Source organism: Nomascus leucogenys, chromosome 13 (genome assembly GCF_006542625.1).
Source record: "Nomascus leucogenys isolate Asia chromosome 13, Asia_NLE_v1, whole genome shotgun sequence".
In the NCBI taxonomy this organism is placed as follows: domain Eukaryota; kingdom Metazoa; phylum Chordata; class Mammalia; order Primates; family Hylobatidae; genus Nomascus; species Nomascus leucogenys.
This window is the reverse complement of record NC_044393.1, coordinates 52,765,280-52,786,023: the sequence shown is the minus strand read 5'-3', so window position 1 is coordinate 52,786,023 and position 20,744 is coordinate 52,765,280. Positions and strand designations below refer to the sequence as shown.

Sequence of the window (20,744 nt, the reverse complement as noted above, 5' to 3'; positions counted from 1 at the left end):
GTTGTTAGAATAACAGTAGGTATGTATATATACCGGCCACTATTATTATTACTACTTCTACTTTTCCCAAGCAGGGGACTTCAGATAATGGCATTGAGCACATGGTGTGCTGTGCTTCTCAAGCCAGCTTTTAATTACTGAGCCCTTTCTTTAAACAAAATTAAGTAATTAGAACATATAAAGCCTAGACGGTTTGGTTGCATTGGCTGGTGCCTGGAACATTGGCTGTTGCCCCTCCTTCTCTTGACTCTCATGGAGACCCCTAGGGCATTACTGTGGAACACATTTGGAAAACTGCTGATGCAAGGGAAAGAATCCAAGGCCTCGAATCTAAGACCTGAAATCAGATCTTATCTACCATTAATGGGCTGTGTAACCTTCAGTAGGTTAATATCCTCCTTGGCCTCATGTTCCTAACCCATATACTGTAAGAATTAGACCAGTTTAGTGGTTTTCAAACTCTGCTCCCTTAAATACTAAGAGTTCCAGAGAAGCACGATAGCAAGATTTGGGAAATAGGTAGTGCGGAGCCCCATAATTTTGAAAAGCTAGGGCTCCTCTGTTTTATTCATTGGAATTCCATATTTGTTTGAAGAATGAGTACCACTGCTAAAGACATTTTGACCAGATGATCTTAAAGGTTCCTTCAGGTTCAATTACTCTGTCATTATTCTTTAGAAATTTATGAGATTTATTGAACCAAAGTTGCAGAAGTAAGAATATTAATGAAGGCAACAAATAATAAATCTGAGGAAACTAAGTAATGGGGAAAACAGTGTGGACTCCTCAGAAGATGCTGTAAAGTGACTAGGAGATGTTGGTATATCTGATATTTAGAGAAAAGGTGAAACCTCTGTTACCTGGATCTTATTTTGATAATTTGGCTGATCATGTTCATGGGAGCATAGGCTGGCACAATGACAAGTAGGCTTGTGGACCAATAAGAAATATTATGATAGGAATATTATATACTTATAACCAGAAGACAACAAAAACGAACAATTATTTAAACACTGCCTGTCGTAGGATTTTTCTTGGTGGTTAGTGATTTCAGAAAATGTGTCCCTTCCAAAGCAAATGTCACATTAAAATTCTACATTGGTGATCACTATGTTGCTATTAGAAGTGTATGTGAACTCGGACACTCTTGGATTGGTTGGTTTGAACAGTGTATTTAAGTAAAAAAGTTATAGTTTTCCCTCTGGTCATAAAATCTGTACTGATTAGAGAGCCTCTAGGCCATGTTTATGGCTTGGATTGGCCCTATGTTTAGTTCTCCATATTTTCAGCTTTCTGAAAGCAAAGGAAAACCTATAAACATATGTGAATATATAAAAAGAATGGTAGCATCTGTTTATGTGTAATTTTGATAATGATTAATATGCAACAACAAGGGCTGATGCCCCTTATAGGCTTCACATATGGTGTGAATTGAAGGCCACCCAGTGATTTTTCTCTCCAATTTTATCTCCCTTCCACCATTCAAAAGTCTCACTATTGTGCCATTGTGTGTGTGTGTGTGTGTGTGTGTGTGTGTGTGTGTGTGTGTGTGAAGGTATAACACTTTCACTGCTGAAATATATTAGCTTGAAGTGATATCACCCATTAACACTTCAACATGGATTAATTTATCAAATTACTTTCAGAGTTGGGTCCGGGGGGACTGACACTAGGGTCTACTTACAATTCAATTAGGATGGAATTTAGGAAGGTCTGCAGAAGGGAGGGGAAAGGCGCATCCACACGTGGGCCAGAGCAAGGAATGTTAGGAGCCAGGAAGCCCTGATGGGCCTAGCAAACAACAAGATGTTGGCCGAAGGAAGGGCCCACGTATCAAGGGGGAATACATAGGCTAAACTTTGCCCTGTCGTGAGCTAGTACAGTGCCTTGTACATAATCCGTCTTCAGCAGATGACAGTTAAATTACTTTTGCCCTAGGATGGTTTTGGCTAAAACTAAAGTTAAGATTTCATGCTAATTTTTTTGTTATTAAAAAAGGTTTTGTGTATGCCTTATTTTCTAAAATCAAGTTTCTTAGAGACATGATTTTCTGTTTTAAATTTGTTTAAATAATACATTTGGTGCCAGAAAGATTCTAAGGGAAAACCCTTCATATATAAAGCATAATTATTCCTTTAACAAGACTTTTTTTTATTAAAGCCATTGAATAACACATCTGCTGCAAGGATGTTATTTTTTTTCATCAGTCCTTGTGCGCAGCTCTGATTAGAAGAAGTAAAAGATACACATCTTCAAATAGTGAATCTCCTTCATGTGGTTTTATTTTGTTATGACAGATTTTATTATGAAAGCTTTGAATAGCCCTCTTTTTAAGAAAATACTTTTAAAAAATGTAATTCTCTCAACTCTATATGTTACGGTGACTATTGATTTCAGAAAAAAAAGTACCTTAAGAGCATCTTTCTCCAGTACTAATATCAATATTGCTCCACAAAACATTTTATATCAAAGTCTCCTGAAGAAGAAATTTTAATAAGCCTCCTCTCCATACTTTTTATTCTATAGGCTTTATGCACATCTGCTGTTTTCAGAACAAGCTCACAACTGTTACAATGTCTTTATATAGTAAAACCAGAAGACAGTCCTCAACCCAGGTGTCTTGGTTTAAGCTTTCACTCCGTTGTTATTTATATCACTGTTCTGATGTACTCATTAAAAATATCATATCCACACAATAAAGTTTAAGAATAAGCTTTTTAAAAAGTTTTAAAAACATATTTTCACCAAACATATTACAAGATTTGAATTAACCCTTTCCTATTTGTTTCCAGGGCTACAGCAACACACCGGGGCCAGGTTATTTTCAAAGATGCTTTAGCCCAGCAGTTGTGTGAACAAGGAGGTAAGAGTCGTATTTGATTTGTTTGTGTTATGTCCAAACTATTCATGGTAGGTCCTATGTTCTATGGCCCAAGTAAGCATTTCATTATGATTACTTAATCATAATGCTTTAAAAATTTAAGTATTGACCCTTCATATCACTAATAATTATTTATTTAGTAATTACTAACAAAGATCTATAGCGTTCTGAAGATTCTAAGTGTGAGCAAAAGAAAATTTATTTTCATAATTTTTTCTAATAACCTTTGGTTATTCTGGAAGTACAAATCTTAGTCGTAATTTTTAAATTCTACAAAATGGCCTCTACTTAATTTACCACTTAAATGTCTTGTCAGCTTTGCTGAAAATGTTTCTAATTGCTTTTAACATTTGATCATATTATACGTGATTATGTGTACAGTATCTATGGGCCTATTTCAACTGTGTGCACTATTAATTTCGGACTTGTGTGGCTAGACATTCTATCAATTTAGATTAAATTTTACATAATGTCAGATATGTATGACCAGGATGCATGCACATGCACACACAAACACAGCACAATGAAAAAATTAAAACCGGGATCCATGCTCCGATGCTCATTTGTTCCCCCTATCCCTTGAGTTTCCACCCTACTTTGTGTTTCCGTTATAGCATTTACCACTTCATAGAGAATTTTTCTCTGAAAAGGGGTGGATGTCGCCCTAGAGAGACCGAGCTTCTCAAGTATGGGGACTATGCCTCAAGGGGCTTTGGTTCCCCAGATGCTGACATAGAGCTTACCATCTAAGTCATTCTAAAAATCTTGATAGATTGAATACAAGTTTGTCTTAGCCGTACATATATTCCTTGATTTCAGCATCTTAATAATGAAAACATTTGATGTCAGTCTTTGTAAATGTCATGCCATTTTCATTGTTTATTGTAAGTATAGTATTAATTTTTGTTTAGAATGACACGGGGGGGAATTTGTTAACTTTTAGAATTATACTATTGAATTTAAAGGAAATTTCTATTAATTATCTCTCTGCTAAAGAATATCTGATGGGCTTTGGAGAGAAATGAGGAAAAATTATATCAGTTTTTGAGATACCTAAGAAAATACCATTTATTATTAGTTATATATATCACAATATGGCTTTGTCTAAGCAACGTGATGCTTAACGATTATTAATGACAAAATCCTGATTATTTACACACACAGTTCTCGAATTATAAAACTTCATTCTAGTTATAGTTTCAAACGTATTATCAGTATTCCTGGGTTTAACAGACTTTTATCCTGTGACTTTGAGAATACAGATATTAAAATGTGCCTTTGTAGGTAGGCTCAAGAATTCGATCATAATACAAATCTTCTTCCAGACTATGAAATTGCTCACATTACTGAAAATATAGAACACCACATAGCAGTGAACATTAATATCCTGGAAAATTTATAGTGTCAGAAAAAGAAATGTCTAATTTTATTAACATTTACCATTGTCTAAAAACTAATTTCTTTTAAGCCTTAAATTTTTTAGTCTTTTCTATTATAAATGAATTACTGGGGTTGGGTTCATTTAAAATGAAAAGAAAAAGCCAAGAAAAACCAATAGGAAAAAATTCTCAACCAGTGAGGAAAAGAAAAATGCCTTCTATAGTAGTATTACACATGAGCATGATTTACATGATGGTAGATGTGGATATTATTAAAAATGCTGTACAGCCCAGGACCAGAAGAAAAACACTGAGCTTTTCAATAGCATCTAACTCATTGAAATTATATCAATCTATCCAAGATAAAGTGAAAAATAATGCTAAGAAGAGTGCAAGAGTGATGGCTTTCTACTGTCAGGAAATAATAAGGAAAATAATTTGTGCTATAAACTATATATTTATTCTGGCCTTATCTATTTTTAATTAAAACAGTAATTGTCTCCTCAAATAAAATAACATTTTATCATGTAATCATTTTTTATGTATTGGGTAAGGAATATCTAATATATTTATTAGAGGAAAAACAATTGCAGTTACCATATACCACAGCACAGTGCCTTTTCATTTTAACACACTCAGTATGTGTGTTGATTTTAATTAAATTAAACAATTCAAGCAAAGCAAACTTTTTTCTGTGGATCCTGAGGATATCTGTTATTACAAGACTGTATTGCTTGCTAAACATACTGAAAAAGTAAAAGGATTAGAAAATGTACTCGTTATGTCTTAGAGGGTCTGTAATCTTAATCCCTTTTCTTATAAAACATTCGTTGAAAGTTTTTTTTTTTTTTTTTTTGAGACCAAGTCTCGCTCTGTCACCCAGGCTGGAGTGCAGTGACGTAATCTCTGCTAACCACAACCTCCACCTCCTGGGTTCAAGCAATTCTCCTGCCTCAGCCTCCTGAGTAGCTGGGATTACAGGTGTGTGCCACTGCACCTGGCTAATTTTTTGTATTTTTAGTAGAGACGAGGTTTCACCATGTTGGCCAGGCTAGTCTTGAACTCCTGACCTCAGGTAATCAACCTGCTTCAACCTCCCAAAGTGCTAGGATTACAGGCATGAGCCACCACACCCGACCAAAAGTCATTATTCTGCAAAACTTTATACAGCACCTGCAAGACCTCTGTCCTAGCTCACAGTGCTAAATAAGGATATGAAAGTGAAAAGGACCCATTTCCTGTTCTTGAGGAACTCACAGGCTAAGATACAAATGACAGATCTATGGATCACAGAGGTAGCTAAGTTTGCCTGGAGGTGTTAGGAAAGGCATCCCAGGAAGCTAGACCTGAATGGCCAGTGAGGTTTAAGAAAAAAGGAGAGGAGGCCGCGCGCAGTGGGTCATGCCTGTTATCCCAGCACTTTGGGAGGCTGAGGCAAGCAGATCACTTAAGGTCAGGAGTTTGAGACCAGCCTGGCCAACATGGTGAAAACCTGTCTCTACCAAAAATACAAAAATTAGCCGGGTGTGGTGGTGCAGGCTTGTAATACCAGCTACTCAGGAGGCTGAGGCAGAAGAATGGCTTGAACCTGGGAGGCAGAGGTTGCAGTGAGCCAAGATCGCACCACTGAACTCTAGCCTGAGCGACAGTGAGACTCTGTCTCAAAAAAAAAGAAAAGAGAGGAGAACCATCTATCTCCTCCTTCCCGTTCTCGCTGACCCACCTTACATCAGGGCCCAGCAGTGCCTCCTTTGGGAACTGCCGAATATCTTCCTTCAGAATTTTTCTGCTCCTATTTTCATGGTGCCTTTACAGAGCTGCTATAATGAGCTTTCTAAAATGGAAATATGCTTCTTTCATTTGCCTGCTTAAAACCCTTCACTATCTCAATTGGAAGCAATAGTTTATCTTCAGAGTGAAATTCCTACTGCTTATCAACATGCAAGGAAAATCCCTTACAGTCTGGCTTCAGTCTGCCTCTCCTACCTCATTTCTTGTCATCCTCTCATTTTTACCTTAAAACTCCCTGAACGCACCTCACTCTATCATCCTGGTGCTATCTGCACCCTATACTCTCCAAGTTTTCTTTGCCTGGGCTATCCTTTTACGTCCTTTTGTTCTGTCTAACTCGGGCTGTCAGACCCTGCTTAGGGTATTACTCCCTCCCTCCAGAGAAAACATCTTTGATTCCCTCCCTCTTCCCCTCAGGCTGGTCTAGACAACCCTCATACATAACTGTCTCTACAGAATTCTCAAGGCACATTAAATAGGAATGCTCTCAACACTGTTATGTGCCAGACACCACTCCAAGCATTCTACAAACTCATCTAATCTTCACAGCAACCCTCTGAAAGAGAAACTATTATTATCTACACTTTGAAGATGAGGAAACAAAGGCACAGGGAGAGCAACTTACTTGTGCATGCATGCATTCATTCATTCATTTATTTGACAACAATTTATTGCATGTTGTCATAAGAACATCATCACAATGCCTTGTCTGCCATGAGATATATGCACCTTAAGGGTAAGGGCTGTGCTTTTTAGTGTGGAATCTCCAAAGCTTCTCACAATATGTGGTGCACAGTATGCACCTCATAAATGTTTGTCAAATGAATGAGCGAACAATTAAACTACAATAGTTTGATAGATAAGAAAGAGGAGGCTAGCCAGTAATTCATTACAGCTAAACCATGAGGCCTGGAAAGGTAAGTGGAGCAGATCATGCAGGGCCTTCTGTTAATGCTCAGGGACTTAGGCATTCTGCAGGCGGTGGGAAGGAAGCAGGAGAGTGATAGAACAATTAAAAAAAATCTAATGGGGGTTGGGGGTGGAATGTGTTGCAGGGTTATTGACAGATTAAAGGCAGATGATGGACAGGCAGACAAGGGAAGACAGATTATTGTGAAATGAGAAATAAATGCTGGGCAGTTTAAAGTTGAGGCTTTGAAAAAACATGATCGTTATACATTATATGTATTACTGTGATTAGATCTTGGAGGCCAGAAAGAAGGGGTGTGTTAGAGAGACCTAGAGAAGGTACAGGGGTGCGGGTAAGAACAGGGAGGAAATCTGGGGCTACTCCGTCTCTTCTGGCCTGGGTGACTGGGTGGACATTGATACCAGGAACAGAGAAGAAATAAAGCAAATGTTAGAGGTGTTTGGAAGAAAAGATAATCAATTGCACTTCCACATGTCGGCTCTGAGGGAGTTGCAGAGTTCTCCAGCAGCCTGCTGAGAAGGGGGCCTGTCACTGGCTGGGGCAGCCAAGGAGATTTGAGAACCATCCGCCTATTGATGCTGGGGAAGCAATGCATTCATTAGGGAGATGGTTGGAGCAGGGAGGAAGCAGCCAAGTGAGGAAGACCAGTGACTGAGCAGGGGTGGGAAGAAGAAGGAACTCTGGAGAAGAGGCAAGCCTCTGAGGTGAGGGGAACTGAGGGAAGAAATCTGAACATTGTAGGGGGGTCCAACAAGGACAAACAGAGAGGACGGAGGATAGAAAAGGATGTTAGGGTTTTACAATCAGAAAGTGATTGGCAATTTGGGCTGGGCGTGGTGGCTCACACCTGTAATCCCAGCACTTTGGGAGGCCGAGGCGGGCAGATCACCTGAGGTCAGGAGTTTGAGACCAGTCTGGCCAACATAGTGAAACCCCACCTCTAGTAAAAATACAAAAAATTAGCCAGGTGTGGTGGCAGGTGCCTGTGGTCCCAGCTACTCAAGAAGCTGAACACAAGAGAAATGGCTTGAACCTGGGAGGCGGAGGTTGCAGTGAGCCTAGATTGTGCCATTATGCTCCAGCCTGGGCAACAGAGCAAGACTCCACCTCAAAAAAAAAAAAAAAGTAGGCAATTGGCAATTTGGCTGAAAATGAGGATGGTTTTAGGTGGGGCGAGACAACCTGAGGCAGCTTTGTAGCATGGAAAGCTTCTTGCTCAGTCTTTGGAGTCAGGCAGTCAAGGGAAGACAGATTACTGTGACATGAGAAACAAATCCTGGGCAGTTTAAAATTGAGGCTTTGAAAAAATATCACTATACATTATATATATTACTGTGGACCCAATGAATATGTACGATTATTATTTGTCCATTAAAAAAACAATTTTAAAAAAAAATAAGGAAGGCGAGAGGTAGGCGCCCAGAGAGGAAAGGATTCTGGATTTTCTCTCCCTCTCTCCAGATCAGAGTGTGTTTATTATAGGCTTCCAGTGCCTTGCAGCCAAACACCACCAGAACACACCTAGTTGAAGTTGAATAGGTTGAACAGGTTGCTTTAGTGCTTGTTGCAGTGTGGGAGAAGGCAAACCATGGGGGAACCATGGGGCATCTCAAGAAGAGGATGTTACAAAAGAAACTGTTACTATAAGATTTGGGCTGGGCGGGGCGCGGCAGCTCATGCCTGTAATCCCAACACTTTGGGAGACCAAGATGGGTGGATCACGAGGTCAGGAGATCAAGATGATCCTGGGTAACACAGTGAAACCCCATCTCTACTAAAAATACAAAAAATTAGCTGGGCGTGATGGCACACGCCTGTAGTCCCAGTTATTCAGGAGGCTGAGGCAGGAGAATCACTTGAACCCAGGAGGCGGAGGTAGCAGTGAGCCAAAATCATGCCATTGCACTCCAGCCTAGGTGACGGAGTGAGACTCTGTCTAAAAAAATAAAAATAAAAAAATAAATATTTGTGCTGTATTTGGTGATTGGGGTAAGGTTTAAGAAAGTGGAGCTTTGCTCTGGGTTCAATGCTGTCTGGAAGTGGGGACAATTCTGTGGTTAGGTATCTCAATAAATCTACCATAAGGGCAGACTAGAGCAAGGCTACTGCTGTAATTGATAAAGAAGCAGCAATCGCTCCTATGAGCCAGGAGAGAGGGTGCTTGGCACATTGTGACTTGGACAGTGCTAAAGTTGTGTCTGTGTTGAGACATGATTAAGAAATAGATGTGTTTTTATCTGGATTCATCATGGTCACAGAGTAGCCTTGTCTGAAGTTGATGTTCTGTGAAATTGTTTATGTTCAATAGGAGGACACCAAGGCCCAGCAGGGATTGCCAGGCCAGGTTCTGGATGTCAGAGGCTACTTTTTTCTTAAATGAGACTGAGGAAAGAATGTTAGTGGGCATGATTTACTTTTGGATTTTAGGCTTTACGAGGGCTTTGAAATCGTAGAGAAGTGGATTGTCTTATTTGTGCTGCCATAACAGAGTGCCACAGACTCGGTAATTGATAAAGAACAGAAATTTATTTTCTCACAGTTCCGAAGGCTGGGAAGTTCAAAATCAAGGTGCTGGCAGGTTTGGTTGTCTGGTGAAGGCTGCTTTAAGCTTCTAAGATGGTGTCTTGATGATGTATCCTCCTAAGAGGAGGAATGCTGTGTACTCACATGGTGGAAGGCAAAGGGGCAAGCCAGCTGAGCCTGAAGCCTCCTTTATAAGGACCTTAATCCCATTCACAGGGAGAGCAACCCTTATGACCTAATCACTGCTTAAAGGCCCCACCTCTTACTACTGTCACATTGGCAACACCTGAATTTTGGAGGGGACACATTCAAATCATGGCTTGGATTCAGGCTTTACTTGTGTGACCTTACTTTCCAGAGTCCCTGGCGCAAAGCACAGGTTCAGTACATAAAAAAGGGAAGGGATTTTGCTGAAGCAAAATTTTATTCAAGGTCAGTTGGTGTGAAATAAAAAGCGTAAGTAGATCAGTGGGGTAAAATTGTGAATGTTTAATTTTTTTAAAATGTATCTCTATTTTGTAATTTGTTTACAGTGAACTTACGTTATTTGTATTATAAAGACATAGCACACATTTCCTCCAAAAAGTGTACATGTGGGGTTAGTCTTAGGAAGGAGAAGAGACGAGTCTGCTGTGGCAAGGGGAATAAATCCCTTCTCAAGAATCGAAGGAAAATTCTGAATTACACCTCCCATGTCTCCTCCTGTATGGTGACTTGCCTGGCTCCCTTAACATGCTCTGTCTCTGTTGTGTCATAATTATTTGTTTAAACCCTCATTTCCCCCAGTTGAGAGCTTTTTGAAGGCAGGAACCATGATTTAACTTTTTGGTTTTTTTAACATTTATTCATGTTTGGCACGAAACATAGACTCAGTAAATGTTTGCTGAATGATCAACTTAAACATTTTACAATTGAAAAATCACTGTCCTTGCTGAAAAATCTTTAACCCTGTATGTTTGCTATGGACCATGATGAGGCAGTGTGGCTGCTACTAGCAATGTTCCTCACATTGATCTCTGGTTATAAAATACATGTACCAGCATATTAAAACTTTTTGAAAATTGTTCATGGATTTTCATGTAAACTGTGAGGAGTCCCCTTAATGTTCTTGGAACATAGACCAGGTTCAGAGATTTTTTTTTATATATCTCTGAGGTTCCATGTAATTGTAAACACATCCCCATCTGAGTTCTGCTCTCATGTCATGGTGCAGACAAGGAGCTAGAGTTTTCTCATCTTTAGTCTGGGGTGTGGGGTTGGCTGGGCTGTATACCCTCAATTGTTTTGAAAGTAAAAGATGCTTAGGTTCATTCACTAGCTGTAAAACAAAAAGAACTGAAATTATTCAATATTTAGTACTAAACAAAAATTACTTGGCCAGGCACGGTGGCTCACGCCTGTAATCTCAGCACTTTGGGAGGCCGAGGCGGGCGGATCACGAGGTCAGGAGATCGAGACCATCCTGGGTAACATGGTGAAACCCCGTCTCTACTAAAACTACAAAAAATTAGCTGGGCGTGGTGGCAGGCACCTGTAGTCCCAGCTACTCGGGAGGCTGAGACAGGAGAATGGCGTGAACCCAGGAGGCGGAGTTTGCAGTGAGCAGAGATCGTGCCACTGCACTCCAGCCTGGGCAACGGAGCCAGACTCCGTCTCCAAAAAAAAAAATTAATGCTTACCATGTGCCAGGCTCTGTTCTAGGCTAGGTCTTGGAATATGCCAATAAACAGAGCAAAGATCCCTGCTGCCATGAAGCCTACATTGCAGTGAAGAGGAGACAGACAGTAAATGTGAGACATAAGAAATGACTAAATGTGGTGCCATGTTAGAAGGTGGCAAGTGTTGTTGGGGGAAATAGACCACCAAAATATAGCAGGGAAAGAGCATACAGTTGGGTGGAGGAGGAAGAGGCTGATTGCAATTTTAAATAGGGTGGCAGGTAAGTTGGGTAGACCTCACTGAGAAGGTGACATTAGAGCAAAGACCGGAAAGGGGATAAAGGAGTTAGCCAAGTGACTATCTGGGAAATTGTCCAAAATGTCAGCAAGTGATTTTAAAGATAAACATTATGGTGTTTTTTGAAGTACTGTTAGAGATGACCAAAACAAAGAATAGAAACAATATCAGCATAGACCAAAAACTTGAAAAGAGAAATCAGTTTTTTTTGCAGAAATTATTACTGAACAACCTAAAAAGAGCTGCAGACCTAATACATCTGTCTCTGAACCACATGAGTACCATTGAAAATGTTAATATGAGTGTGGTATAGATAGACTTAGGATGAGGACTAGTATTTGAATTCATGCTATGATCATGTAACTATAGGTTTCTTATCTGTGGATTAGTGATGAAGCCAAGCAAGCTAACTTGACAAAATCTACAGTACTCATGAGTGGCAGGCCTAGAATTCAAATCTCTGGACTCACAGCCCAATGCTGGTTCCATTATACCAAGTAGATTCTTAAAGTTAAAAAAAAAATAAACATTAAAAACCCTCAGGAACCACAGCCCTGTAAACAAGATTATCGCTACTGCCTGAATTCCCTGAAAACCTTGGAAAGAACACATACACTCTTTGGTGCCCTAAATCTACACAGTTAAGGCAAAAGTGATGTGAGTGCGTCAGCCTGGCTGCCACTGGTCCAGCAGTATGCACACATTACAGTTGAAGATAGAGCAGGGAAAATAATCCTGTGTGTGTATATTCATTGGCCTGTGGGCTTCTTGGCATACCCTCTTCAAACACACACATTGATTATTTAGCAAGACCAGATGGCAGGCTTAGTGGCCTGACAGCAGTCATGCCCTGTAGTGCCCCCAAAGGGCACGTGCCATTTATAAACCACCCTGGAATTCTCTGTTGTTGTGTTGATGGAAGTGGCTATAACTAAAGGCAAACGTTTTATGTCAGGAGGAAAGAGGTCAGGCATACAGCTGGCGCAGAAAACCTTGGCTGCTTTCTGCCAGGCTCAGCAGTTTTTCAGCCGTTCATCACCCTCAGAACAGTGAGTGGTAGAAACTGTGGCTGTGCTCTCTAAGGGCCCTTGGACCGTGGTGGTAGGCAGCATATATGCTTCATCCCAAATGCCAACTCTTTGCAATTTTTAAATCGTTTGTATTAAGGATTGGTGAAAGTTGAAACTGTGAGATGGAGAGGGGCAGAGGAGAGTTTAATAAGAAGTCCAGAATGTGAATGGGGTGTTTAACCTCCTTTTATATTTTTTAACACTTTAAGTGTAACTTTATACCCAAATATTGTAAAAATTGTAGATCAGATCTACCAAAATCTTCTCTTGGCTATCCTTGATTATTCAACAGCTTATATTACTAAATATCTTTCCAATACCCTGAAATGCAAAGTCTTTATTAATTCAGACTTGTTTCTCTCTCATTGTCAGAATTGGGTTTCAACGTATCTACTTTAATTGTTGAAAAGAAAAATAAATACTCATGTATTTCACTTGAATGTGCCCAGTGTTAAGCATTTGCTGGTCAAAGACATCTGTGCTCCCCTTGGCTATTTTGCAGCTTATATTTCATTTTAGTGGTTACAGCTCCTGTTCATGACATCCCTAGGCTTTGTGATTTATAAACAAAGACAACTGAATTAAGAGGCTCAGGGAAAACCATCCAGGAACCCCCGATCTTGCTTCAAGGTCTTACAAACTACCCAACAAAGCGAGAAACTAAAGCCCTCCTGGGGCTATGGCAGGCAGAAAGTATCCCTAAGTGATCTGAAAACAAGCAGATTAAGGGGAATGACAAAGAGCTGATTCACATGACCATAGTAAAATTTCTTGCTGCTGACTCTGAAGGTGTGTCTGATTAATCTTTTAATTTCCTAAACAATGGTGTTTTGGACTGGTGCTGTTTATCCCAAGATGATTGAACATAGATTTAAGCAGCCTTCTTTTTAGTTCTGAGGGCTATATACATTCCCACTTGACAGCTTTATCTAGTCCAAAGTCAGAATTCCTAGATTTATGCCCAAGAAGAATTTTACATTGAGTTATTTTGGGTGCCCATGGAAGAATTCTTTCTACACATGCTGCTATATAACCTGCTTGATTCCTCCATATTTTGAAGGACAAAGACCAAGTTTGGATCTATACAATCACTTGGGGAAGGAGGGCAAAGCTGTTACAAACATACATAATTCACAATTTTGTTTGGCTTGTGAAATATTTCATCCAATTTATTAATCTAACATTATTTTTAATGTACATGTGAAAATTCAGTTGTTTCATGTAAAAATTAATATAGATTTTTTAATAATCAAGTTTTTAAGAGTTGGAATTCATTGGTATTAATTAATGTATATTGTGCTGTGTCCCCAGTGGGCATATGTGAAACACTGCACCAGACCCCAGGCGAGGTGTGTGGCAACATAAGGCAGTCTCCCATCCCATTGTTAAGAAGCTTATAGTACGGATTTACTAATGCAAACCCAGAAGAGAAGGACGAAGACACATTTGCAGAAAAATATAAACCTAGTGGAATGGTGTTCCTCTCATCTCCTCTGAGGCCTTGCTCCAATAATTGTGCTTTCTCTTTCTCATAGCTTCAATGTCTTCCTCTTCAGTGGCCACCTCCTCCTCTGTGCTTAAATATGCTGAAGCCACTGCTACTTTAACAAGTATTTCATCCTGAACTTCGGGTACCCCCGGCCATGTTTCCTTCTTACACTCCAGCTTCTTGAAAGAGCAGTGTGTGTCACCAGGCTTTCGTCCTAACCCTGCCATCTGGCCTCTACCGCCAGCACTCCCTGGAAACTATCATCCTCAAGGTCACCAATAACCCACTAGGGTGCCAACTAATCCAGAGGACTCGGATCCTCACCCTACCTGACTTCTCTTTTCTTTCTCAGTTTCCGTAATGAGTTCTTCTTTCCACATCACACATTCTGGGGTTGGGCGTCTTTTTGCACTTTTTTTTTTTTTTTTGAGAGGAGTCTCTTGTCACCAGGCTGAAGTGCAGTGGTGTGATCTCGGCTCACTGCAAACTCCACCTCCCAGGTTCAAGCAATTCTCCTGCCTCAGCCTCCCAAGTAGTTGGAACTACAGGTGTGCACCACCACGCCCAGCTAATTTTTGTATTTTTAGTAGAGACAGGGTTTCACCATGTTGGCCAGGATGGTCTCAATCTCTTGACCTCGTGATCCACTCACCTCAGCCTCCCAAAGTGCTGGGATTACAGGCATGAGCCACCATGCCCAGCCTTCTTTTTGTGCTTTTATATTGTCCCTGTTGAACTCACTCACACCTATAATTTTCATCTTCCTAGCTTTCCACTTCCTTGGTGCTTATACAAAGAGTCAAGAAGGTAAAATGATTGTGAGCATGAAGTTTGCAGTTACCTATACTCCTGAGTTAGAATTTCTGCTCTGGCACTTTCTAGCCATGTAATCTTTGAGTCTCAATTCTCTCATCTGTAAAATAGGGAAAGGGATAGCATCAACCTTTTTGGCCACCGCATGCCATTCCCAAGAGCCTGGTACAATATTTTGTGCCCAGAAGGAACATCTTAAGGTTGTGAGGATTAAATGTCATGATGAAGTACATAGCATAGTGGCTAGCACATACTCTGTAGATGTTAGCTCTCACTATTACTGGACACTACATTTGGGTGTCATTTAGGCACCTTGAACTCAATATATTCTAAACTGAACTTTAGTTCCTCCCAAATCTGTACCTTTCTATTGCAGTTCTGGTTAGCATCTTCATCATCACCCCAGTCACTAAACAGAGACCTAGGTAACACATTTCTTTGCTTATTCCTTTTTGTCATCCATGTCTATATCCAGTGTGTCTAAGGCCAATTTACACAGTATCTCTTAAACCAACCCTTTTCTTTCCATGCCTACTGCCATTTTTTTTATTCAGGCCTTTCACACATTGATCAAAATTCTCCTGGCCTCAAACCCTATAACTGCCCTCTATTCCCCCTCCATTCAGCCTGGCTTTCAGGACTTCCCTGATCTGTCCCACCTCTCTCTCTCTCCAACCTCATCTCCACATTTAGATCTTTCCACACCCATCACCCTCACCTGACACCAGACTCTTTATTTCAGCTGGAATAAGTACGTCCTTCATCAGAGATGCCATCCTGACCCTATCACTGTAGCTCAGATATGCCAGCTCCTTTCCTTGGTGTACTTTCCTCCATACCTCCTCTGCTGTCTAACTCATGAAGTTGCACTCATCCTTAAAGATCCAGTTCAAGTGTCTCCTCCTCTATCATCTTTATTTTTATCACTCTCCCACCTTATATTTGCTAACTTAATTTAGTTCACCATTGTGTGTAATGCATTGACTTCTAAATGTATTTTATACTACACTTTGGATCCCTTGATCCAGAAGAGACTGGATCATTTTTAGATTCCCAGAACTTGGCACAGTACCTGACACTTAGCAGGCACTCAAATATTAGTTAAGGAAATCAATGAACCATATAAAGCAAGGACACTTTTCCAAAAATGCCGAATCACTATTATTTCTTTAATTGCCAGCCACTCTGTACCTCCCATGTCCCCAGAAGTGCTTTTACATCTGTATTTAGGCATTGTGCACTCTTTTTTCATTGATGAACTTTACTAGGAGTAGCCTAACAAAACTCAGAGTTGGTTAGATGGTATTTGAGATTATGTTTGCTTTACTGCTCACTGTCCTCTTTGAGAAACTATAGAAGAAACTTCTATACAGTCTGTGTACCTGCAATAACTATGCTTCTCCTGAACAGTATGTGTTATTTTAAAGTTATGAACTCTTCTATTTCTGTAACTTTATGGCTTGAGAACCAAATTGAAGTCCTGGGGGCATGCATCTTGCATACATATCTCAACACGGCATGTATTATTTTTCTACCCTCGTTTGTCATCTTTGATTTCCCCCCTTTATTATCTTGTTCAGCTGTCTGCCTTTTTTTGTAAGCTGCCTTAAATCTATCTTAGAGCAAGACAGATTGTACAATTCATCCTTAGGTATGTAAAGGAAAGTGAAAAGAAATATGACGAAAAGTGAAGGAAGAAGATGACATATGTACAAGCAATAAGGAAGAAAAGGAACAGAGGAGATGATTAGAATTTTCTAACGACAATGGTTTTAGTAATATTGGCTTGCTGATGTTATCAGAATACATTCAACTAGCATTTTTGGAACTGCCATGTGTGAGACATGTGCTCAGCATTGGGAATGCAGAGATATTCAAGATAGAGTCTCTCTACTCACAGGAATTTGCAGGTTGATCAGCTCTAATTGCTACTGTGGCCTTTAAGATTATGACTCAGATAAAGAGAAGAAATTTTCCCCAAAAGGGACCCTTTCCTCACCAATGGGAAATTAACTATTGTAGTTAGAGTATCAATTAAGCTTCTATGTACTTGAGGTACTAAGCAAAGTACTTCAACATGTGGGTGGGTTAAATGACTAGAAGTTTATTTCTTAGTCATAAATCGGTTTGAGGATAGACGGTCTAGGGCTGGCAGGGTGGTTCCACTATGCACAGCATGTAGCTTCCATATCTAGGAGCCAAGCTGGCTGCTCCAGCACTCACCACCTCCTACAGCAGGGAGGGGAAAGGGCCAAGGAAGCATGCCCATTCCTTTAGGACATCACCCAGTCCTGAAAGTTACCCTAGTCGCTTCTGCTCACCTCATATGGGCAGAACTTAATTCCTTTGTCACAGGAAGCTATGGGGGGCACTGAGAAGTAAAGAAATAAAGAAAAGAAGCATAGACATTGGAAAATCTCTAGCAATTTCTGTTGGTGTTAGCAACAAGGTTTCTTCCATCTCCTCCACTTCTTCCTCCTCCTTCTTCCTCTTTTGAGCCTAGTGATTTTCCTTCCAACCTCTAAATGTTACTTAAAAGCCATACATTCTCAGGTTTTGGGTCAATTTATACCTGCAATTTCTCACATCTCCTCCATCTATGAACTTCATCTCTTCAAGTTCTCAAAGGTCTAGGATTTTTAAAAAGTTGCTACACAGCAACAATTTTTTAAAAATTAAAATTTGGCCAGGCATGGTTGCTCACGCCTGTAATCCCAGCACTTTGGGAGGCTGAGGCAGGTGGATTGCTTGAGCCCAGGAGTTCAAGACCAGCCTGGGCAATGTGGTAAGATCTTGTCTCTACCCAAAAAAAAAAAAAAAAAAAAAAAAATTTACTGGTCTTGGTGCTGCATGCCTGTAGTCCCAGCTTCTTGGGAGACTGAGGCAGGAGGATCATTTAAGCCCAGGAGGTCGAGATTGCAGTGAGCCAAGATGCACCACTGCACTCTAGCCTGGCCAACAGAATGAGACACTCTCTCAAAATATGAATAAATATAAAAATAAAAATGTACCAACAATTCAAATGATACTGTTTTGCATTCTGATTTTTCACTTAAAACTTGTATTTATATCGTAAGCAAATTTTTGAAAAATGTATGGATGTCTCCCCAGAAAAGGTGGGGACATGAGCATGGTAAGACAATGAGCCATAATTTTTAATGTTTAAGGCCCCATTATTTATGGCTCCTATTGGAATAAATCTTATCTGAAAGAGTTCTCTATCTCCTAGTTGCAGGTTATAAAGATATATTTTCATTTTGTTCCTATTTCATTTATTTTAGAATATGAAAGATGATAAATTGTTTTGAGACACAAATCAAGTTGAGGTGGAAAATCAGACAGGGAAGAGAAAAATAATTCCTAATATTGCTGGTTCTGTGTATAATTTAGCTGTCTTTAAATACTAAGAAATCTTTTATACTGATCATAAGTGTGTTCCTGAACACAGGAAGAACTGTTTTCACTCTAAATTTATAACGTTTTTGGAAGCTTAATTATCATACTTGAAGGTCAAATGGTGCTTTATTGCAATAAAATACAAAAAGTAATAAAGAAATTATTCCTGGGGAGATGAAAGTCTAGGTTCATAGCTCATTAAATGCTAACTTCAGAGCCCATGTCTAATTTGTCATATTTAGCTTTGGAAGTTTAATACGTTTGAATTTCAAATTAGGTGCAGAGATACCTGAGGCAAAACTACCTGGGGCCTTTGAATTCCAAAATGATTCAGGAGATATAGTCCCTGTAACATAATACCTGTATTTGTAAGAATTGCTTGCCATCTACGTATAATGCTTTTTTTTAAACGGCTTTTTTTTAAAAAGTAATCAATAATATTAGCTCAAAGCTCATTTACCACCTCCTCAATTCATTTTCAGGCATCTTTTCCTTTTTCTGCTCCACATATTTAAGTCTCCATTCTTTGCGCTGAGTAATTTGTTCAACAAGTTGGCTGAAATTTATTAGTACTGCTATACTTTGGAGTCAGGTGATTACTTTAAAATTTCCATCCAAAATAAGTCAGTTGAAAGAAAAAAACACATATGTCAAGAAAATAACCTTTAGGGGAATTAAACACGACCTCATTCTTTATAATATGCCTACTTCAGGCTGCTGTGATCTATGAGATTCTGGCAGGCTCAACTTTTGAAAGAGCATATGCACAGAAATGCTTCTTAAGAAATGAAGCTTTTTCTTTTTAACTTTTAGCATGTGATTTGTCTCCTGGACAAATTGAATTGATGATGGGAGGAATTTAGGCTGAAATTTAATATTGAGATACCATCTAAGGATCCATGTTTATAATATTTATTTTGAAAGGCCCAATAGTTTAAGCTATTAAAATGTTATTAAGAAAAGTATGACTGGCCAGGCGCGGTGGCTCACGCTTGTAATCCCAGCACTTTGGGAGGCCGAGGCGGGCGGATCACGAGGTCAGGAGATCGAGACCACGGTGAAACCCCGTCTCTACTAAAAATACAAAAAAAATAGCCGGGCGTGGTGGCGGGCGCCTGTAGTCCCAGCTACTCGGAGAGGCTGAGGCAGGAGAATGGCGTGAACCCGGGAGGCGGAGCTTGCAGTGAGCCGAGATTGCGCCACTGCACTCCAGCCTGGGCCACACAGCGAGACTCCGTCTCAAAAAAAAAAAAAAGAAAAGTATGACTGTGAGCACCAATAACCAAATATAGTCACAGAAGCTAATGTGGAGATATTTGCTGCCTGTATTAGTTTGCAGAAATGTTCTAACTTTCATTTCTGTCTGCAAAGCTCAGCTGGTGCTAATGCAAGAGAAACTGTCATAAGGATAAACCACTCATTATAATCTTTGAGATGCTCTAAATAATTGGAGGTAATTTGGAGGCAAAAATATATTTAGTAAATTAAAGGTAATGTTCACAAAGTAAGTCTGTTTAATGACGAGCAATACATTAGTTGCACTTTAAAGTTTAAAAAGTGAGTAAAAAGTGGTTCTTCTCATACCGCGATGAAGGCCAGATTAATTCACACTGAGTGAAAATAGTGAGTTTTTAAAAATAATTTTTCACCTTTCCCAAACAAAGATATTCCTTGGGAAAAGACCCGCAACTCTTCTGACTAGAACTATCACCAACACAGAGACATGTTAACATATATGAGCTAAGAGCTTTCCATCATTTATTCAAAAAAGTATCAGTATGCACTTTTTCTGCTTTCATTTTAAGCGAATAAATGGTAACCTTGTTTAAAGAGACCAAGAAGCATGTTATTCCTTTGAAACTTTTGGTACTGAATTTACTTGCTTTCATGTTAGGCTCAATCAAGCCTTGTGATATGAATTGCTTATCTTATGAACTGGGTCTTTTCATGACTGTTCCACGTAATAATCATTCACCCTCACTATTTTTTGAATAATTATCTTCATGAAATCTGCATTAGTACAGAGTTCTTGTGTTCATTCAAGGCAGTTCCAGTCTCTTTCTTTTACTAGCTAATGGTGGTTAGTAAATCATTTCAAGAATAGTACAGCTGAATTTTTTAAAAAAGAAGTTCTATAAGCAATCTATTTTTTTCAAACTTCAAAGTACCTTCTAAAAACAATGATTGTTTACTTTTATTCTTAACATGTTTAAGCTTATTGATTTTAAAAATCTATTTCTGTCCTCTTTGCGTAGTCTGTGAAATCTTAGTAAAATACATACGTAATCTTCAGGTGACTTAATAATACTCAAGCATCTAGGAAAATGCCTGGCTAAGGAAAGACTTAGAATGTTGCTGAAGCATTTCATCGCTGATCTAAATCTTTGTATTTTGCCAAAACGTCATCTGGATAGGCCCCACTGGAGAGAGAATTTGGAGACAAATAACTTTTAAGTGGCACTATCACAAACATCAAAAAGAATCTGGAAAAGAAATCATAAGTACACAGTTATGA

The 20,744-nt window shown here is 39.4% G+C and overlaps 1 protein-coding gene across 3 annotated transcripts in view; it reads left to right on the top strand.

Annotated features, from left to right (window-relative positions):
• Nucleotides 1–20,744, top strand: part of RELN (reelin) — a 521,226-nt gene that overhangs the window by 213,228 nt on the left and 287,254 nt on the right. For all 3 annotated transcript variants that reach the window (XM_003268163.3, XM_030826362.1, XM_030826363.1), the window contains exon 4: nt 2,793–2,863. In XM_003268163.3, the coding sequence (XP_003268211.1) occupies nt 2,793–2,863 (71 nt within the window). The remainder of the gene's footprint in view (nt 1–2,792; nt 2,864–20,744) is intronic.